This window comes from Clarias gariepinus, chromosome 26 (genome assembly GCF_024256425.1).
Source record: "Clarias gariepinus isolate MV-2021 ecotype Netherlands chromosome 26, CGAR_prim_01v2, whole genome shotgun sequence".
NCBI classification, from domain to species: Eukaryota; Metazoa; Chordata; class Actinopteri; order Siluriformes; family Clariidae; genus Clarias; species Clarias gariepinus.
The window spans coordinates 19,883-41,584 of NC_071125.1; the positions used below are offsets into that span (position 1 = coordinate 19,883).

The following is a 21,702-nucleotide window of genomic DNA, read 5'->3' on the forward strand; positions in this document are numbered from 1 at the left end:
AGAAGAGCCGTGTTCACTGTTAGCTTCACGTTCAGTGTTTGGAGAATATTTATTCCTTCTGCCATTTCGTCCTCTGCTATAGAAACTCTTAAACCTCTTAAAAGTCCTCCTCTCTTATCTTAATGATGTTTAGCGTAGGAGCTGTTTTTAGGGCTAAGATGTTTGGTGAAGATTTAGTCCTAAATTTAAGGGAAAATTCTAAGAAAATGTCATAATTTTAGGAATTTTCTTAGAACTTCATCACTAGGAGCAACTTTTAGGCTTAAGAAGCTTGGTGCACAATTTACAAGCACAAAGTTACTCCACACACACACACACACACACACACACACACACACACACATTATCTGGAAAAACACTTATAAGATCTTCTTTAAAATTGGTTTAACCATAACATTAGTTAGTTGGTTAATTACTCAAACCCAGTGGTGAGTTCTACACTTCCACTGAACTCCTCTCTGTTTATTCCAGGCCTGTCTCTGTAAGGGAATTCTTCATGTCATTAATGTAATGCCATTTCTACAGGTGTGGGTACGCTGTTCAGAGGGCTTTATGTTTCATATATTTACATGCAAAGCTGTTGTTGGTTAAATATGTTTTTCAGATGCTCATCACAACAATAATAACGTTAGACGCTGACGCTCACTGTACCTCACTGTACCTCACTGTACCTCATGTGATGTCATACTGGGATGGTTTCGTTTACAATATTCCATGGAAAAAAGTCTGGACTTTACCGTATAAATATATTTTAAATAACAAGATGAGAGAAGTCTCATTTAAATTATTATATCCTGTAAAGTCTTTTATCTCTAAGTTTTTAAAAACTAAGTGTAGACCAGCTGCTCTTCCTGTAACTTTCTGAAACCGTTTGTTTTGGTCCTGTGATTATACTGAAAGATTTTGGTCGAATATTCTTGTTTTTACTTTTAGGGTTGGTTTTCTGATTTTTGTTTTGTTTTGAAAGACATTATTTTTGTTATTTTGACTGCAGGACAGAGAAGAAAGAGAAATATCTTATAATAGATTCAATCTTTATTGAACCTCAGCATCCTTCTACAGTTATATTCATCATCTCTCCTCTGAACATGTCCAAACCACCTCAATCTGGCCTCTCTGACTTCATCATCTCACATGGACATCTAACGTGGGTTGTCCCTCTGATGGACTCTTTGGAGTTGTTAATTTATTGTTATGGCTGATTGGTGTAACTCTGCACTAAAGCTCGATAGGAACTTCTGCTACGACACCAATGTTCTACAGAAATCCCTCTAAGTTCTAAACTACAGTGAGTTCCAATTCCTTTAATCACTACAAACTGATGCTCGTCTTCGATAGGTGATAAGCTCTCTTTAAAACCTGTAACATGTCATTACGGCTGCTGACGGGAAGTGTGTGTGTGTGTAGAACGAATTCTATTGTTTTTAAGGTGTGTGTTCATGTTTTGTTTGTCATTACCATGTGAATTTGTTGCTAATGTTGCAGAAGAGGTTCCATGTCATTAAATACTTAAAAAGGTATTTAAAAAAGGACTTTTACTTAACTAATTATAAGTACTAATCTAAGTACTTAATTATTCATGGTTTTAATTTATTACTAATAATTATTATGGGTTTAATGAATCACTTAATTAATCACTGATCTAATCTAAGTACTTAAAAAAGGACTTTTACTCTAACTAATTTCCCTTTATTTTTTCACAGATGTTCTATCTGGAAGTTGACTCATGTCAGCTGGGACTCTCTCGTTAGGAGGAAACGTTTCACTACCCATCCGTGGAGCTCCTTCAGTCTGAGGGAAGTTAGCAGGATTCCACGTATTTATTACAGCACTGAGAGTTTATTCCCCAGTTCATATCCCAGTTCATTAGGAAGTTGAAGTCAGGGTCAACCCCAGGGCTTTCTGAAGAACTGGACTCATACTGGACTTCTTATACTTGTGTATATTGTGTTTAATCACATCAAGTAAATGAAATCCTTTATAACAGTGTTGTAGCAGCTAATGCATTGTTACTTATTTCATATTATGGCTGATACTTATATATGACTGAAATACAGTATGTCAGGATCATCTGCAACTCTTAAACTCATGCCAAAGTGCAAAGGAAAGGATGTTCGCTGCTCTAAATGACATCTCATGACATCTCATGACATCTGTGCACTTTGTCTTAATTTAAGAGCAGAGAAACAGTAGAACAGTAGAACATCTAGAAAGACATTTATTTGGGGTAAAGTGACTTGCATGAATACGCAGGACCAGGACCGGGACCGGGACCAGCTTTCACACCTGTTCACACACAAACACACACACCTACACTGCAAAAGTATGTTCTGCATAATCTTTTATTCATTTCAGCCACATCCCGCTGGTAGAGCTCACACTGACTGAGTGAAGCTTTCGTCCTCCAGGAGCCTGGAGGGAACAGAACAAGCTCCTCCATGAAACACTTATGGGTCAGAACTTTGTGTGAAATGTAGATGTTCACAGCAGAAATGTCCAGGACAAGTAGAAGACCTGCCTGTGTCATTCCTTGGTTTTATGCTGTGCAGAGCATAAACTGTTCCTGTTACTGTACGATGGAATAAATACCGTAGGAGGTTATGATTATAGAAACATGCAGAAGTAATTAAATTTTATTGATAACAATAAGGGACGGGAATCTCCGGCCTGCTCCTCTGAAAATAATCGACGTTGGAGTGAGTATGGTGAACATGAACTGCAACACTGAATTGTTTTTATTCCCAATCTCTAATAACAACACTCCAAAACAGAGAGATATCTGTTTCATGGTTGGCAATTTCACAAGAATAGACAAAAACACCAAAAAAAAAAAAAAAGACTCCGTGTCAGTGTACCAATGGGGAGAATAGCTCACAATCATGTTACAGAAGTTTGTGGTCAAATATTTATTACATTTCAGACATAAACAGTAAAGCACGACTCTTTATTATGATTACTGTACTCCTGCCATGAGGGGGGGGGGGTGATTCAGCTCTGCAATAAGAAACAGCACACAATTATCCTCTGATCACATCCAGTAACAGTTTTTACAAAGAGCAAGGTTCTTCCCTCTGTGTACAATAAATAGATTTAGTTTCTAGTTGGACACGGGCATGCCCGAGCACGACACTCTCCACAAACAATACAGATATTCACGTTTCTTCCACCTGACCCAAATCACTTACACACAGTGTGACCATACGATACTACATGTATTTATATATAACAGAAGGCACTAGGGATAAAACATCCAATTTCATTTGTTTTTCTTCTCCTGTGGTTAATACAGGAGGGTGTGGGGTTAAATCTCACATTGCAGCCACTAGAGGGCATCAGAGACATTTTGGCCTCCGCCCACCTACAGTACATTTATAGAGTTTCTTTAATGTTATGAACGCATAATTAAAATAAAATAAATGATTAAACAGCAGCTTGAACCCAGTCAATGCTAACATACGTGATACATGATTAACCTCTTTTTATTTTAAAGCTCTACGGCGTTTTCTTTGGTTCGGGTCTGATGGGTCGCTTGAGAGACTGAAGATCCCTGTAAGATCCCACAGTGCTGCTCATGTACTAATGATGACCTTCTGACCTTGGTGACAATCAGGAGGACTGTGTGTGTGTGTGTGTGTGTGTGTGTTCAGTGGGTGGAAGTTATCCACTTCATATTAGGATTTGGATTTGAGATCAATACGAGATGATCAATCAGAATCTGAACTTTCATTTCATTCGTACAGCTTAGAACACGGCAGTTTCTGTTCAACAACCCACCCATGTTTTTCACGTGATCATAAGTATTGGAACAGGACCTGTGTTTCTTGTATCCCAGGTGAGTCCTACTGTATGTGTCTCCCCTGGGTTTGAACCTTGTGCTTACCGGATAAACCAACATGAGGACCAGAGAGCTGTGTACGGGAGAACCACAGGCATGTAGAAGCTGAGGAACAGGACATCAACTTTGCCCTAGAATGAGATGAAACCTCACACTCTGGCCGTCGCTCTGTTTTATATGTTTTTCTACATTTTTATCACTCAGGCAGAACTCGGCGCTGACCCTGTCCCGGTCTCTGTGACTAATCTGCTCATCTTCATTTTAAACCTCTGACATGCCAGAAAAAAAATCTCTAAATCTCTACAAATACGATGTACCTTTCTTTAATAAATAAAAACTGTAATTGTTAGCAATTAGAAAAATATCAACCCCATGTTAACAGTAACTCTGCATCCAATAATTTTAGTCGAGAGCTAAATTTAAACACAGACTAGGAGTAACCAATGACTGAACTAGGGCCGATGGTACCAGGACGTGAAAACAAAAGAAATATCTCAGTAAGATATTGATAAGACCAAGCGGTTACACAGTGGTAGAACCGGTGCTCTGTGATTAGAGGGTTTTACCTAAAGGATCCACAGATTCCCCTAAACGTGTGCCAACAGAAGACGCCCTGGACCCCTTTACTTACTCAGTGCTAACATCCTCAGCAGAGTCAAAAAAAGTTAGACTGACCACAAGTGTGGAATAATCAGTTACGCCAAGCGACAGAGAGCCGACCTCGGTGAGACCAGGTGGCAGAGCCGGTGGGTCTGGGGAGGTACTTAGGGCTCTGATGTCAATCAGACATCTCAGAACTTACTGCATCCAGAGTCCAGAGTCCAGACTGGTAACTGAATTGACTCTGCACAGGTTAAATGATTTCATTCTGTTTATTTATTGAGCGTCTGATGGATCTCACCTTTAGCAGGTTTTTCCAGCTCATGGTCAAACGTCATGTGTGACATCACAGCTGCTGCTTACATTCCCAGGAAGTACTCATGAACCTGAACATCAGTCCCAACACATTCTTTGCTATATTTCTTATGAGCTTATCAGACAGCATCTGATAAAAGAGTCTTGATTGGGGTAAATTTAGATCAGGGTTTTTTTTTGTAGCATAGTTGAGACGTTTTGAGCTTTAGTTTTATTTGTACAACATTTAACCCAGAACATTCTGTCATGCAGCAGAAGGGGAAATAAATTAATTCCCTAGATCAAGTGTACATTCATTAAAGTATCCCTAATTTACATTTACATTTAGGCATTTGGCAGACGCTCTTATCCAGAGCGACTTACAAAAAGTGCTTTAATGTTTACAACATTGGATACATACTTACACTGGGTTAACTAGGTTAATAACTAAGTACCATTAGTCCAACACATCTAAGAAGAGTTTTTTTTTTTTTTTTTTTTTTTTCGGGGGGGGGGGGGGGGGGGGGGGGTTAGTTCAAGTACTGGAGAAACAGATGCGTCTTGAGTCGTCGTTTAAAGATAGTCAAAGGCTCTGCTGTATGGACATCTAGCGGAAGTTCATTCCACCACCTTGGTGCCAGAACAGAAAAGAGCCTGGATGAATGCCGCCCTCGATCCCTGAGAGATGGTGGGATGAGGCGAGCAGTGCTGGAGGATCGGAGGGAACGTGGTGCAGTGCGTGGTGTAATTAGAGCAGAGAGGTAAGTGGGTGCTGGGCCATTTTTAGCTTTGTAGGCAAGCATCAGTGTTTTGAATTTGATGCGGGCAGCTACAGGAAGCCAGTGCAGGGAGCGGAGGAGTGGGGTGGTGTGGGAGAACTTGGGAAGGTTAAAAACGAGACGTGCTGCTGCATTCTGGATCAGTTGCAGAGGACGAATCGTGGACAAAGGCAGGCCTGCCAGGAGTGAGTTGCAGTAGTCCAGTCTTGAAATAACAAGAGGCTGAACAAGCACCTGAGTAGCCTGTGGAGAAAGAAATGGGCGAATTCTTCTGATATTGTAAAGAAGAAATCGACAAGAGCGAGTAAGGTTAGCGATGTGTGGGGAAAATGACAGATGATTGTCCACGGTTACCCCAAGATTGCGGGCAGTGGTTGAGGGAGTGATTTGGTTGTTGTCCATGGATATCACAAGGTCTTGACCTGGAGATGAGTCACAAGGGATAAACAACAGTTCGGTTTTACTAATGAGTGAGGCTGGGGTGATGGTGGTGAGGGGAGGACTCCCTGAGAACCAGACTCCAAACGGAACCCATCCACATCCGGGTGCCCGAAAATGAGTCGTTTCTGAATTCATTATAGTTTAAGATGAACTCTATTCTGTTACCATCTGTTCTAGAATCGAGACGTGAGTGCATAACTCATTGTTTATAGCAACGATAGACTGTAGCCAGACATGCACGTTTTATAGAATTATTTCCACTTCAGCTGCAGCATTATGACCGATGAGTAAATTAAACAAAAAAAAAAATGCTGAAAAAATGTAATTCTGATTAAATGTAATTCTGATCACAGGTGAACATCACCAGAACACCCAGTGCACCACAGACCCCCGCACACAGGGCACGGCTGGCAAAGAGCCCAAGGCTCCCGACCTGGCCTCCAACAAACAAACAAACAAACACCAATTATACAATTATAACAGGTTTACTGAAAAGGTTCAGTATCACAGGAGATGTGGAGAAGTTCAGTTATATTATTGGAGGCTGAGGCACAAAACTGTTTGTGGGTATCGCAGTCCTGATGTACAGAATGACTGCAGTCACAGAGAACAGCTGTCTGCATCTGCCGAGACCAGGACCATCGTCATGGTAAAGGGACCACAAGACCACACGTCATACATGAGATGAGATCTCCAACCAGAAGGGGGGAACCAGGATGAGTCAGACAGGTCCAGAGGACCGGGATCACTGGAAGCTTAGGAGCGACATGGGTAGTGAGAGAGAGAGAGAGAGAGAGAGAGAGAGAGAGAGAGAGAGAATAGTTAGGTATGGTCACAGTTACATAATGCACAAGATGATTTTTGTTGCTTCAAGACACATATTTTGTAGGATTTTACCAGGACTACTCATTACACTGAGAACTTCTGCTGTGATGTTAGTGTTAAAGAATTTTGTCTTGGCTTAAGAATTCTCTTAATAACTAAAACCTAATCTTTGATGATTGATAAACTCTTTTTAAAGACCTGTAAGGCACAACATGTCATTACGGCTGCTGACGGGAAGTGTGTAGCTATTTCTTTGTTCCATTGTGTCCTGGTTTTAAGGTGTGTATTTATGTTTTGTTTGTCATTACCATGTGAATTTGTTGCCAATGTTGCAGAAGAGGTTCCATGTCATTAAATACTAAAAATAACTGGACGAGGTAGAGTCTTAGAGGCTGTGGAGACGGAGGGGGTTTACAGCGGTCACGTTGCACTCTTAGCACTGGGTCTAAGTATGAGTAAAGGGCATGGAGTGTGTCAGGAAGGACATCTGGCATTAATCTTTTACTCTAACTATAACCCTAACCCAAAACTAGTTTCTATAGAATGATGTTTCTTATAAAACATTTCTAGGATTTCCGTTCGTTTTATCACGTTCTATCTGGAAGTTGACTCATGTCAGCAGGAACTCTTTCTTGTTAGGTGGAAACGTTTCACTACCCATCCATGGAGCTTCTTTAGTCTGAGGGAAGTTTATTATATTAGTTATTACAGCACTGAGAGTTTATTCCCCAGATATCCCAGTGGATTAGGAAGTTGAAGTCAGGGTCAAAGATCCTCCCCTGTCTAAAAAGGCTCATTAGATGAACATTGAAGAAGGTGAGAGTAGAAGAGAGAAACGTTATAGGCCATGGAAGCGGAAAGGTTGTTAAGAAGAACCAGTCAGATGTAACGAGCACACAAGTCATAACCATAGTGTGGCCTGTTAGACCTCTCTGGACATTAACATAAGATGAGATGAGATGAAATGAGATGAGATGAGATAAGATACACAGTGTATAAATACAAAGGAAAAAGAAGAAAAACAAGCATTAATAAAAACAAATATTTATACACAGTACAGTGTCTAAATACAAAAGAAAAATTTAAAAACATTACAATGGTTATAATCACCTCTAGATCACCTGATCTGATCTAATCACCCAGGTATTTATAAGAATTTACTCTCTCAATTTTCTTTTCCGTGAATGTTCACTGGTCCACTGGTTCTTTGGTCTTCACTGCATTTATCTGAAGGCAGTTGCGTTGGCACCAGTCCACTAAGTTCTGAATCCTCCCAGTCATCATCCTCGGTGATCAGGACAGCGATGGCAGAGTTGTCAGAAAACTGATCTGCTGATCATGAAGTCTGCAGTGTAGATGGTGAAGAGGAACAGAGCCAAGACCATTCCCCACAAGGCTCCGGTGTTACAAACAATCATGTCAGACTCACAGTCATAGGTCCTCACATAATGTGATCAGTGTGTGATGTCATCTAGTATCCATATACATAAAAAAAGCCCTATAAAGGAGGAAGATGTCCTTCCAGATTGTGCATCTTCCACTCCAATGCCATGCTGATGGGCAAACTAAAGTGGATTCATTGATGGGTTCACTGGAGGCCGGAGATGGGTAAGCACCAGCCTCTCAAAAGTCTTCATCAAGTGTGAGGTCAGTGCTACTGGTCTTTAATGTACAAAGTCTTTTGGGTGTGACGTCTTTGGTACAGGTACCATGCAAGATGTCTTCTGCAGCTGGGGCAAGTAGCTGTTCTGGAGCTGATGACATCTGGGCCTGCAGCCTTCTTCACCTTCATTTTCTTGAGCTCCATTCTCACCCGAGTTTCTGTAAAGGGCAGTATGTAATGGTTGGAGTGGGGGCTGGGGTGGTTGGTAGGGGTTAGCTGACTTGTGGTTAGACTGTGAGCTGAGAACAGAACAGAGAGAATGGTGGGGCTGGAGCAGCATGCTGTGGGAGCAGAGGGTTTAAGGAAGGGTTGGTAGCTAATCAAATCTGTTAAAGAATGGATTTAGATCATTCACTCACTTCTGGTCACCCTCCACCTGAGAGCTGGGCTCCTTATGAACAGTAATCCTTTCACACACCTCTGAGATTGTTCTGCTCCAGCTGATCCTCCATCTTCTTCCATGCTTTTCCTTTCCTGATCTTCTTTCTCAGTTCTCTCTGTACAGTTTTAGCTCCTTCTTGTTTCCTAATTTGAAAACCCTCTTCATCTCTTTAAGGAGAGTTTTTATATTAGGGATAATCCATTGTTGTTGGTACAGTATTTTTCACACAGAGGGAGAGATCCTGACCGTTATACAGTCTGTTTAATTGTCAATATCCTCCCCATGTGGTTCAGTTCCTTCCACACAGCTGTATCAAAACAGATTCGAAACATCAGATTTGAACTTACTAATGATCAAAAATGTTGACAAGACAACTGACCTAGCTAGTGATTACTACAAGTATATCAACCAGAAATATATAGTGTACAGGTCTTTACAGGTGGGTCTATTAGAGAAATTAGAGAAAACTGGATCTGCAGTTACCTTTTTTTTTTTTTTTTTAGCTACTTGGATGAGTCATGAAACATTTCAACCTAACAAGAAAGAAGTCTGACTCAATTTACAGAGAACCTCACCTTTTTTTTTTAATAAAACAAATAAAACACCTATTTCAGCATCCACAGCCAAACTAAATAAAAGCAGGGTGAGCTAAATCAAATGTATAGTGTAAAGGAGGGCTACTAATAGTTAAAGCTTTGTGTTGTACTGGTTCACTAGACTTTATAATAACCACTGGGGCTCCTGTTGTAGTTAAGATGTCGACACTTTAAGGGTTTCACAAACTTTTGGTTATGAATTTTCAAAAAATGAGAAGAAAACCAGCAAGTTGTCCACACTACAGTATAGCCCTACTAAACCACATCACACCAAAAGTATGTGCACCTGTAACCATCACACCCACAATTGTTTGAGGAACATCCCATTCAGGCTGTAGCTGCACTTTGATTTCTGATGTAATAAACTCGTCATAGAACTCTGTGACCTGTAATCACACGTAAAACTTTATTCCTCCAAGACGTACATCTGTCAGTAAACTAAAACAAACAGATATGCAGATCACATTTTTAAAAATATCTTTCACTCTATCAGTTTGCATTTTTTTTGTGTTCAGTCATGAAACTGCCTGATAAATTCCAGGTCTCAGGGTCTATCTGTTTATCTGCAATTTCTACCTTTGGAACGTAAACCAGCAGAAACATTTTCTTGGTCTTTGTTTCTGTCTGCTCGTCTGCATTGTTATCTCTTGCCTGTAAGCGAATTCTTCCTGGTGTCCGTGAGTCACATTAACACCGGGTGCTGATACGCAGGGACGACTCACTGGGTCATGCTTGGGAGAAAGTAGAATATGCTGCGTTAACCGTTAATGATTTGGCAGAAATGTTAAATACCAGAGCATCAGCTACAAGATCAGCTCCATCTATGACGTGAGTTTGAGGAGTGGAGTCTGAGTTCCAGTCTTTGTTTTCTATGATTTTATCATTTCTACAGAACCTGTTAGAACAGTTACAGCCTTCTGTACCATTAAAGTGTATGTTAGACCTTAGTGAGACGCGTCCCTCATGCCAGCAGAGGACCGGGATAATAAAGGAAAGTCATAATGTAAAGCTCATGATTGTCCATCAATAGTTTATTAGTGTTCTAATGTACGGGATGTGGTCACCTCTAGATCTCTGTACAGTATGAATTATGTGGGGAAGTGGTATACAATATACATGAACGTTCACTGTATACCACGGTCATCACAACTTCAACAAAAATAGATTGCTTCCTGTTGGGAAATTTGTGTATTGTTTGTTTACTGTAACCCAACCAGGCTGTGCAACCACAACAAGGTGTGGATCAGGAGCTGGTTTCGATTTCACTAAGATCAGGGTGTAATTAAAAAAAGAAATGATGATACTTTTACAAACCAAAGCATTAATAAAGTTTAATTAATCAGTTTAATACATTTTAGCATTTTATTGGTGTTTCTTAAAAAGATTAAAAAAAAGAACTTTTTTTTAAACTTGCCTGAATTACCTGAAGTATAAAACGACTAGTTTGATTTAAACCATTGTAACCCTGACCAGGAAGTTACTATGAATAAACTCTTAATTGCACCATGATGTCCTGCACATTCCATTAAAGAATGCAGTCCTCCTTACACGTAAACGTGAGAATCATATCATGTTTAATCTTGTGAACACGAAAATTTCCAGTTTGGGTGGATTTTTGTTGTGTACCTTGAAACAGAACTCTAATCTCAGACAGATGACGCTCTTATTCCTAAGTGTATTTGTTGAAGTATGTATGAAATAAAGCTGTGTGTTTGTTTGTTGTTTGTTTGTTGTTTTTTCTTTTATAGTAAACAGTGGTGTATAATTACAGTCTGCTGCATCCATGTGTTAGACTTATAGATCTGACCGTTGTAGCGGACTTTGTTTATCTAAATCATGTGACTTCCCCGACTCTGAGATACTGGAATAGTTTTTCTTTGCTGTTTAGTGTCCACCCATGACTAGACCATACCGACTGTCCTCACTGCATCTCTCACACTCTCACTCGCTCTCTATATTGCTTATCCTGTACAGGGTCGCCGGAGGCCTGAAGCCTGTCCCAGTACACACTGGACACAATTCATAGCAGGGCACCAGCATAACCACTAGGGGGAAACACATAGAGTACCCGGAGAAAACACATCCCGCACATGGAGACCATGCTATCTCCACACCCACAGAACCATGGTGGGAATCGAACCCTCAACCCACAGAGACACAGTGTGGTGTAGTGGTTAGCAGGTCATCTTGCACCTCCAGGGTCCGTGTTCAATACCCGCCTTGGGTCTGTGTGTGCGGAGTTTGCATGTTTTCCCTATGCTTGGTGGGTTTTCTATTTCTTGAGATGTAATAAGTGTCCAGCTTTGCCAGAAAATATCTCCACAGGCCTGAGGACTGTTGTCTAGAGTAACCTCTCAGATTTAGTGATGGAGAGTGCTAATGCATTCCTAACTGCAGTGACTGAGCCGCACACACACATGGACTGGCGTCGGCTTTTACAGAAAACGCTGGCTGATATTTTAAAGAGGCTTTTGATAACAGGTCTGTGGTCACTCACTACACGAGCATGATGAAGTTCTACATCATCAGTGTGTTCTGTACATGTTAGATGAGTGATCTGGCAGTTATAATCAGAGCACTTGCTCTTGTTAATGCCGGTCAGCTGGGTGTCTTCTGTCTCGGTACGACCAAGTTCACTTGTTTTTGGACTACAGGAATTGTATCATGAAGCCCGGAGGTTCAGAAGATGCATCCGACATGCTTAAGAAGTTCTTGGGAAGAGAGCCCAAGCAAGATGCGTTCCTCTTGAGCAAAGGATTGTCGGTGGAGCAGGAGACAAGCACGCCTTGTTCTTGTTGACGAGTTACAGTACTATTACACTAATGTTGCTGTGGGAAACGTTAAAACACACAAGCAGTACAGACTGATTAACTCTGATTGGTCAAACACCTCCCAGAAATTTTCACTTTAATCATCAAAGGCTATGTATCTTAAGCACAGCAGTATTGGTTGATTTTGTGACAGGTTAAGGTTAGGGTTAGGGTTAGGGTTATCATAATTAATCATAATTACTGAACATAAATGTTATAGTGTAAATCAGGAGTCAAAATATTATTTCTGTTTAATTAAAATATTTATGTTAGAAAATCTTTGTCTTTTTTCTTGGCCTAAAGCAAGGAGACACTGGTGTGGGGTAACAGTGTACAAGGTGAACTTCTGAAATACATAAATAAAAAAAATCTAGCACAGGTTACCATCACTTTCTCGACTTTACTTTGGACATCATCTTTATCTTGTTAAAAGAAATTCAGCAAAAAAGCAGGACATTCTTTTGTTAGAAAAGCTGTTTTTCAGGTTCTGAAGATATATGACAAGCAGCCAGGCTGTGATTGGCTCTCAGGCCCTTTTGACATCATGGGTTGGTCATTATTAATGTACATGCACTGAAACATCCTCTGCTTAAATAGTCCAATTACCTGCCTGTGTTTTACACACTGACACTGACACTGAGACTAGAACTCTTGCACTCCTGATATCCGTGGACACAAGTGAGTCATTACTTTATTTTATCAATAAAAGATCACAGACTGAAAGATAATATAAAAGTTTACAAATTATTTTACATTTTAACCTTTTTTAAAAAAAACATTTTTATTTAGCATTTAATTGATCAATATCTATCTGTCTATTGTTCATTACTGTAGGCTGGAGTTAAAACATTAGAGCTACATAAGCACATTGTTTTTCACTGCTCATAGAAATTTTATGTCCTTTGTTTAACTTTAACTTAATCTGTTTGTATTTATTTTTAGGTTATAACAGCACGATGGACTGGTGGATTATGCTGACTTTCATGTGCCTAATTTGTAAGTCTTTCACTTTTCCCCCCTAAAGATTTAAGTCTTATTTCAGTCACAGACAGTGATACAGTCACATTTATTTTACAATCTGCTCTTCATTCTAACATGTACGGTGTCTTCAGTAATCCCCTACACTGGTGTGTTGTGTCTAGCACTAGTTGAGCACTTTATCATGAAGGAGTTATCAGTGTCCCTATTCACCTTAGAGACATTAGAGACATGGAGTGTCTGTCTGTGGGTTAATGTCCTTGTACATGTTGATTGTTGTGGGCTGCCCTTGTGCTGTCGAGGCGGCTCCACACGGCCTCTAGTGGGTGCTGTGGTGTCTGTCGGACCCTTGTGCTGCTGTGGGTTGTGGGATGGAGTCTCCGTGGATTGGACCTGTTTGTCCGGTGCATTCCTTGGGGCTTCATCTGATTGGCATTAAACTGTGGTGCACTCGGTGTTCTGGTGCTTGCAGACAGCATTGACTATTTTAAGTGATTTTCTGTGGGCTGGCTCTGGACGGGCTGGTCTTTGGTCCACTCTGCCATGGGTGAACTTTGGATGTCCATAATCCTGTCCCCAGTTTACTGGGGTATAACCCAGTTACAGTGTTAGTGTGATGGCTGATCGGTGTACCTGCTGACTGTTTGCTTTCACATTCACAAACTTCATTCTTTTCTTGTTCTGTTTTTCCACATCCTAAAATACTTTCCATTTTATTGCTGCAATATTTTGCACAGCGTTCCATGCCATTCTCTGACCACTGTTGAAGATTAGTGCTAAGCAGCTTCATTGTGTGAGGAATCCAACTCCATAAACCAATGTTATCTTTAAGCTTTATTGTCACGAGCACTATAAATTAAATAACCTTAAACTTGTGACTGGGTCTTCATTTGTCTGTTTTATGGACATCTGAATGAACCCACAGCTTCACAAACTATCCGTATCGTAGAGTAAACAGATCAGTGAGTCAGGATCAACTGTTTCCAATTTAGATTTTTAAGTTTGTTATGAACTTCAATTATTCTTTTGATTGTGTGAAGCTGCTTTGCAACAATGTTAATTGTTAACAGCACTATACAAATAAAATTGAATTGAATTGAATTATGGTCCACTAATCTATTCTTAACATCATCAGTGGCTCCGAAAGCAATTTCACAAACAACTGGAACTACAACCACAAGTCTGGCTACAACAACCACTACAGCTGCCACTACAACAACCACAAGTTTACCTACAACAACTACTACAGCCGGCACTACAACAACCACAAGTCCGGCTACAACAACTACTACAGCGGGCACTACAACAACCACAAGTCCGCCTACAACAACTACTACAACAGCCACCACAACAACCACAAGTTCGTCTACAACAACTACTACAAGTGGCACAACAACAACCACAAGTTCACCTACAACAACTACTACAAGTGGCACTACAACAACCACAAGTTCGCCTACAACCACAACTACAAGCGGCACTACAACAACCACAAGTTCGCCTACAACCACAACTACAAGCGGCACTACAACAACCACAAGTTCGCCTACAACCACAACTACAAGCGGCACTACAACAACCACAAATTCCACTGCAAACACAACTACAAGTGGCACTACAACAACCACAAATTCAACTGCAAACACAACTACAACCGGCACTACAACCATCACTACAACAGTTGCACCGGCTGCGACTTTCAGCTTGAGCTTTAAGATCCTTCAAACATTTGTTCCAGCGCTGTCTAATTCCAGTTCTCCAGAGTTCATATCACTGGCTAAAAATATCACAGATCAGGTGGGTTTTAGAGATAATGCACCTTATTAATGCCAGGTTTAACTTATGTACAAATCTGAGCTTTTGTAAATCTCAACACTTTATCCTTTATGTCTAAATAACAGAGATATCACTGGGTTTGATGTTTTTTTGGTCACTTTTCTTCTTTGTCTTTTTTTAGGTGACACCAATATACAAGGCAAAATTTAAGAACTTCCTCCGCATTAGAATTCTCTCATTTAAGTAAGAATCTGATTACTTTTTATACATATTTTAATGATTAAATTTGACATCCACTGGGTCCTAGCAGTGGGTCCTGTTATTTATTTCTTTATTATTATTATTATTATTATTATTATTATTATCCCTAAACCTCTGTATTTAGATTGTGAAAGAGGCTGGCTTTCCTAGTATCAGTTATAAACTCTTGGACTGATTTAAAAATGTGTTAGCTGATATTACTAATAATACGTACAGTATGTCTGAAGTAATTGTTGCTAGATTCCATGTTTGTAGCTTTTATTGTGTGAATTTAAATCTCAATGTGACAGTGTTTAGTCAAAGTTAAATCAGTTTATAAACTATTCTGTGTCTTTTCAGGAATGGTTCCATTGATACAAATAGCGAGTTGTCGTTCAGTTCATCTACTAATGCCAACAACGTGATATCTGCCTTCAACGAGTCACTTAGCAACTTCACTTTTCAGGTTGATCCAGCTTCGCTCAGTGTCAAGGAGAGTGAGTATACACTTGTTTTTGTTTAATATTTTATATTTTAATTCAAGCTTTAATAAATAGATAATGATAAACTTACATATTAATCTTTGAAAATTCTAACAGTCAGGTTTGACCTGAGAAATGGAGAAATTATTAACAAAGCGTTCTGTTTGCTGGCAAGAGCTTTAGTTTTAAACTTCAGGGATACAATAATAATCAGAACTACTTAAGCTTCACAGTCCCGTCTTCATTTACAGTAATAAACCGTATATAGTCCATTTGAACTCCTATTGTCCACTATTCTGTTCTAAACATGCTCAATTTCTCTGACTTTTTCCCCGAAACACCCAACACTACAGCGACCCCAACAACCACGACTGCTTCACCAATAAGTCAAGTTTTCAGCTTGATCTTCAGCATCAATAGCACCTTCTTCGCAGCGCTGGCTGATACGTCCTCCTCACTGTTTGCAGCATACGCTTCAAATATCACTTCTCAGGTATGTTTTAGTGTGTGTGTGTGTGTGTGTGTGTGTGTGTGCAGGGCATGTCTGACTTTTTTGTCCCCTTTTTAAATTTTTTTTTCATTTCAGTAAAACCAGATTGAATTTGCATAATTACACAATTCTGTATGAATTTGAGCATGTGTAAGTCTGAACATGGGTTACTGTTTCTGTAACAGTGTTTAAGTGTGTATCAGTGGCTTTGATGTTTTTTTTGATCACCTGATTTACTGATTTACTTTTCTTCTTTATAGATCGAACCCTTATACAGAACAGCCTATTCGAACTTCGCCCGCATGCAGATTCTCACATTTAGGTAGGAAAGAAGACACGGCTCTGAAAATTTATCTGTTTGTTTATTAAGGATTACATCATAATCTGTATAAATAATCTGTATAAATAATCTGTATAAATAATCTGTATAAATAACCCTCATCCGTACATTTGTCCTTTCAGCAATGGTTCAACCGTGGTCCAGAGCCTCCTGTTTATCAATTCTAATGGTTCAGATGTTAATGTCACCAGTATTAGGAACACACTGATCAATGGACTGAACAGCTTGAACTTTACTGTGCTTTCGAACTCCGTCACTGTCACCCAGACCTTTGGTCAGTAGACACTTTACTGTGTTACTCACTAATTCGTGTTTATTAATTTCAAATCAAACAAACTCACCCTAACAGTAGTTTATAATTATTGATGTATTCTAGATTTGAATACGTTTTTGTGAATTTAATTGTATGTCCTGTACATATTTGTGTGTTGCAGGTAACTCCATGTCCCCAGTGATCGGCAGCCCACTTTCCATGATGTGGATGTCACTTCTATCACTCCTACTTACAGTCGCATTGCGTCATTAGACCTGATTTAAAAACCTCTGTGATTATTTCTAACTATCTGATCTATTTTTACTGCAGTGAATACATGAATATGTAACATGAAATTTAACTTAAAGGAATAAAGGAATAAAGGGATAAAGGAATAAAGGGATAAAGGGAGAACCGTTTGGATAAAAAATCATCAGTCATGAGCAATATAAATATTTTGACTGATTGAAACTGGGATTTAATGAGGGCGAATGCCTGAACATTTCTCTATGTCTAAATAGTTCTAAGGATAGTCTCTTATTTAATACCTTTAAATCTATAGATAAATGTATGGGAACAACAGCTTTTTAATGTACAGGGTAAATTAATGCATGGTCAAAATAGTCCTTTATTTGTCTGCTTATGTATATCTTCTGTAGATCAATGTGCAATGGCTGTAAACATTTTATCAAATAAACTTTGCACAAATTATTTGTGTAATTTTCATTGAAACTGAACTGGTGGACAAAACCAAAGTGTTCATGAAATGAAAAGCTTTATGCTGATGAATCACACGGCCCGCTCCAGTACTGATGTGTGTCAGGGCGTTTGATAATCAATATTCCACATTTAGCCCTCGAAACTTTTAAACTGAGTTTAAACACAAGTGGAAATTCCCTGAAGGTTCCATATATAAAAAATTCTTTAAAAGCGTGTTCAAGTCAAAGTGGGACTTTTGATCATGCAGAATGACAGAATACAGTCCTGAAACTCCCTTTATGTCTCTATATAATCCCCTGATACACTAATACACTTATCCCAGTGTCTCACTAGTGCTTGGACACCATCAGGGTAGAATGTCCTCTCAGGACACCAGAGCCACACTGTTCCTGTAACCTGTTCCTATTCCTGTAATGCACAAGTGATGGTTCCCACAGATGCGTCTTTTCTGTGAGTTGGTGACGAGTTTTCTAATGATTTCCAGGAACCAGGCATTCCACTTGAGAAATGTTCAGACTGAAGTCTTCTGTAAATGTCAATCACTTTACCTCCTTCATCTACCAGACATTTAATCATAAGTCCTGGTTTGACTCGAACGCCACTCATAATTTAGGTGGCTATAAAACAAGTCTGCATGTTTAACTCATAGAGTACGACTGTAGTGTTCCTTGGATTAAATGCCTAAGTTGGGAAGATGTTAGTGAAGGTCTGAAGATTCCTGATTCAATGCTGGTTTTGGCCAATTCAATTCAATTAGATTCTATTCAATTCTATTCTATTCTATTCTATTCTATTTTATTTGTATCGCAGTTTTAACTATTATTGTTGCAAAGCAGCTTTACAAAATCATGGAAGTTTATTTACCGAGTTTATATTTGTGTTGTATTTCTGGGGGATTATGTGAAGAGAAACTGTATTTTTGTTAATAAATCTTATATAAATCTGAGATATCAGCGTACACATTCATCTGCATTTGCATTCATCAAAACTCTGCAATGTGAAAGAACATGCAAACATTTTACATTCACTATAAGGCCTATTCACCAGCATATTTCAGGCATTCACAGACCCCATGCATTGTGCTATGTCGTAATCTGAATATGTTATGAGTGAAATGAAGCCGTTCACTTCGGTGCACACTTTCACTTTACACTGTTGATCACCTGATCAAAATGAGCCGATATATTTATGTAAGGAAAAAAAATAGACAGACATTCATCAGCACATCACTCCCCCAAACAACGCAGCAATTAGCCTTTACGTACATCTGTATAGAGCCGTTTACATAACGCCTGCATGTGAATGGAGACAAGAATCTGACATACGTCTGTTTTTTTTTTTACATTAATTAATTAACAAACATTTATTTGGCAATAAAACATATACTGTTTGTGTACATATTTTTTTCTGCATTGCTGATATGATTTCATTTACAAAACGGAAGAGAAATAAAGTGCTTGGCATCGTCGACCCCACCGGTGCTGTTGACCTTAACAATTGTCATTGTCACAAAGCAGTGTTACACAATCAAAAGAATTATTTAAGTTTATATGAGACGTGAGTGTGTGTGAATCAGAATGATCAGATCGTCCCTGACGAACGAGCCGAGGGTGTTGAGGAAAAAAATTCCCTGAGATGGTGATAGGAAGAAACCTTCCCCAGTGAACCAAAAATACTCTTCAGTGGATTACAAATATATTGAAATCCTCGATAATACACTGCAAATATACTAACAAAAAGTATATAATACATAAAAAGTCTACTAACATCATGCTTTTACCAAATTTTGGAATTAAACTTCAAATAAACTTTAAAATAATTGTATTATAGTACACTTTCCAAAAATATATTATAGGAAAATTCACTTTAAGTGAAAGGTTTATTTAATTTCCGAATTATACTTATTTAAACTTGTTTTTCAATGTATTTTTTATATATAAAAAAATGATTGTACAAATGTACAGAAAGTACACATTAGAATACAATGTTTAATATACGGTAGTCTCGGTATATTATCAGTTAAATTTAAATGTACTTATTCATAATTACTTGTTTTTGCTTATAATAAGTGCACTACGCTCTAGTGCGCGCCCGCTCATTTTTGCACGCTGAAAATCACTTTTGCGCCTGCAAGATAATTTATGTGTGATTAAACTCTGTCTCTTCTGTGCGCGCATTATCATAAAGCTACACTTGTTTATATTTAGTGCACTACGTTTGTTAGGTAATTTGCAATTAAGTACATCGTTTCAACTATAGAATGTATTGTCTAATGTGTTGTTGCTAAATCTTCTGTACTTTGCTTGTGGTATAATGCTCCGTAGCTCTCGGCCTGTTTTTAGTCTCTAAACAAATACTGTACCTGTACACTCTAATACTGACGTCTGTGTCCACACACCAGGTTTAAACAAATACTGTACCTGTACACTCTAATACTGACGTCTGTCTGTGTCCACACACCAGGTTTAAACTAATACTGTACCTGTATACTCTAATACTGACGTCTGTGTCCACGCACCAGGTTTAAACTAATACTGTACCTGTATACTCTAATACTGACGTCTGTGTCCACGCACCAGGTTTAAACTAATACTGTACCTGTATACTCTAATACTGATGTCTGTCTGTGTCCACACACCGGGTTTAAACTAATACTGTCCCTGTATACTCTAATACTGACGTCTGTCTGTGTCCACACACCAGGTTTAAACTAATACTGTACCTGTATACTCTAATACTGACGTCTGTCTGTGTCCACACACCAGGTTTAAACTAATACTGTACCTGTATACTCTAATAATGACGTCTGTCTGTGTCCACGCACCGGGTTTAAACTAACACTGTCCCTGTATACTCTAATACTGATGTCCGTCTGTGTCCACTCACCGGGTTTAAACTAATACTGTACCTGTACACTATAATACTGACTTCTGTGTCCACACACCGGGTTTAAACTAATACTGTACCTGTACACTCTAATACTGACGTCTGTCTGTGTCCACACACCGGGTTTAAACTAATACTGTACCTGTATACTCTAATACTGACGTCTGTCTGTGTCCACACACCGGGTTTAAACTAATACTGTACCTGTACACTCTAATACTGACGTCTGTCTGTGTCCACACACCGGGTTTAAACTAATACTGCACCTGTATACTCTAATACTAATGTCTGTCTGTGTCCACACACCGGGTTTAAACTAATACTGCACCTGTATACTCTAATACTAATGTCTGTCTGGTTTAAACTAATACTGCACCCTAATACTATACTCTAATACTGATGTCTGTCTTTCTTTAGACAACAGTTTATATTTTAGTTTGTGTGTTTGAGACAATCTGATGTTTTGTTGAACAGAAATAAACTATAGGACAAGGTTTTTTAAATTAAATCTTGATTGAGTTGAAATCATGAATAAAATCTGCCTCAGTAATGTAATGTGATGTGTTTCAAAAACATGTTATCGTGTAGAAAATGCATTTAGTATTTGTAAATTATTTTAAACACCTTTAGTGTACTGTATTTTTGTTAATAAATCTTATATAAATCTGAGATATCAGCGTACACATTCATCAGCATTTGCATTCATCAAAACTCTGCAACATGAAACAACATGCAAACATTTTACATTCACTATAAGACTTATTCACCAGCATATTTCAGGCATTCACAGACCCCATGCATTGTGCTATGTCGTAATCTGAATATGTTATGAGTGAAATGAAGCCGTTCACTTCGGTGCACACTTTCACTTTACACTGTTGATCACCTGATCAAAATGAGCCGATATATTTATGTAAGGAAAAAAAATTGACAGACATTCATCAGCACATCACTCCCCCAAACAACGCAGCAATTAGCCTTTACGTACATCTGAATAGAGCCGTTTACATAACGCCTGCATGTGAATGGAGACAAGAATCTGACATACGTCTGTTTTTTTTTTTACATTAATTAATTAACAAACATTTATTTGGCAATAAAACATATACTGTTTGTGTACATATTTTTTTCTGCATTGCTGATATGATTTCATTTACAAAACGGAAGAGAAATAAAGTGCTTGGCATCGTCGACCCCACCGGTGCTGTTGACCTTAACAATTGTCATTGTCACAAAGCAGTGTTACACAATCAAAAGAATTATTTAAGTTTATATGAGACGTGAGTGTGTGTGAATCAGAATGATCAGATCG

General features: G+C 38.8%; 1 protein-coding gene across 1 annotated transcript; it reads left to right on the plus strand.

Annotated features, from left to right (window-relative positions):
* The first annotated feature begins 12,807 nt into the window (after positions 1-12,807).
* On the plus strand, positions 12,808-17,057 carry LOC128514258 (uncharacterized). Its single transcript, XM_053488024.1, has 9 exons — positions 12,808-12,903; positions 13,168-13,221; positions 14,339-15,000; positions 15,161-15,222; positions 15,580-15,716; positions 16,055-16,194; positions 16,452-16,513; positions 16,654-16,805; positions 16,966-17,057. The coding sequence occupies exons 2-9, from the start codon at positions 13,182-13,184 to the stop codon at positions 17,055-17,057; spliced, it is 1,347 nt and encodes a 448-aa protein (XP_053343999.1). The 5' UTR covers positions 12,808-12,903; positions 13,168-13,181.
* The last annotated feature ends 4,645 nt before the right edge of the window (positions 17,058-21,702 follow it).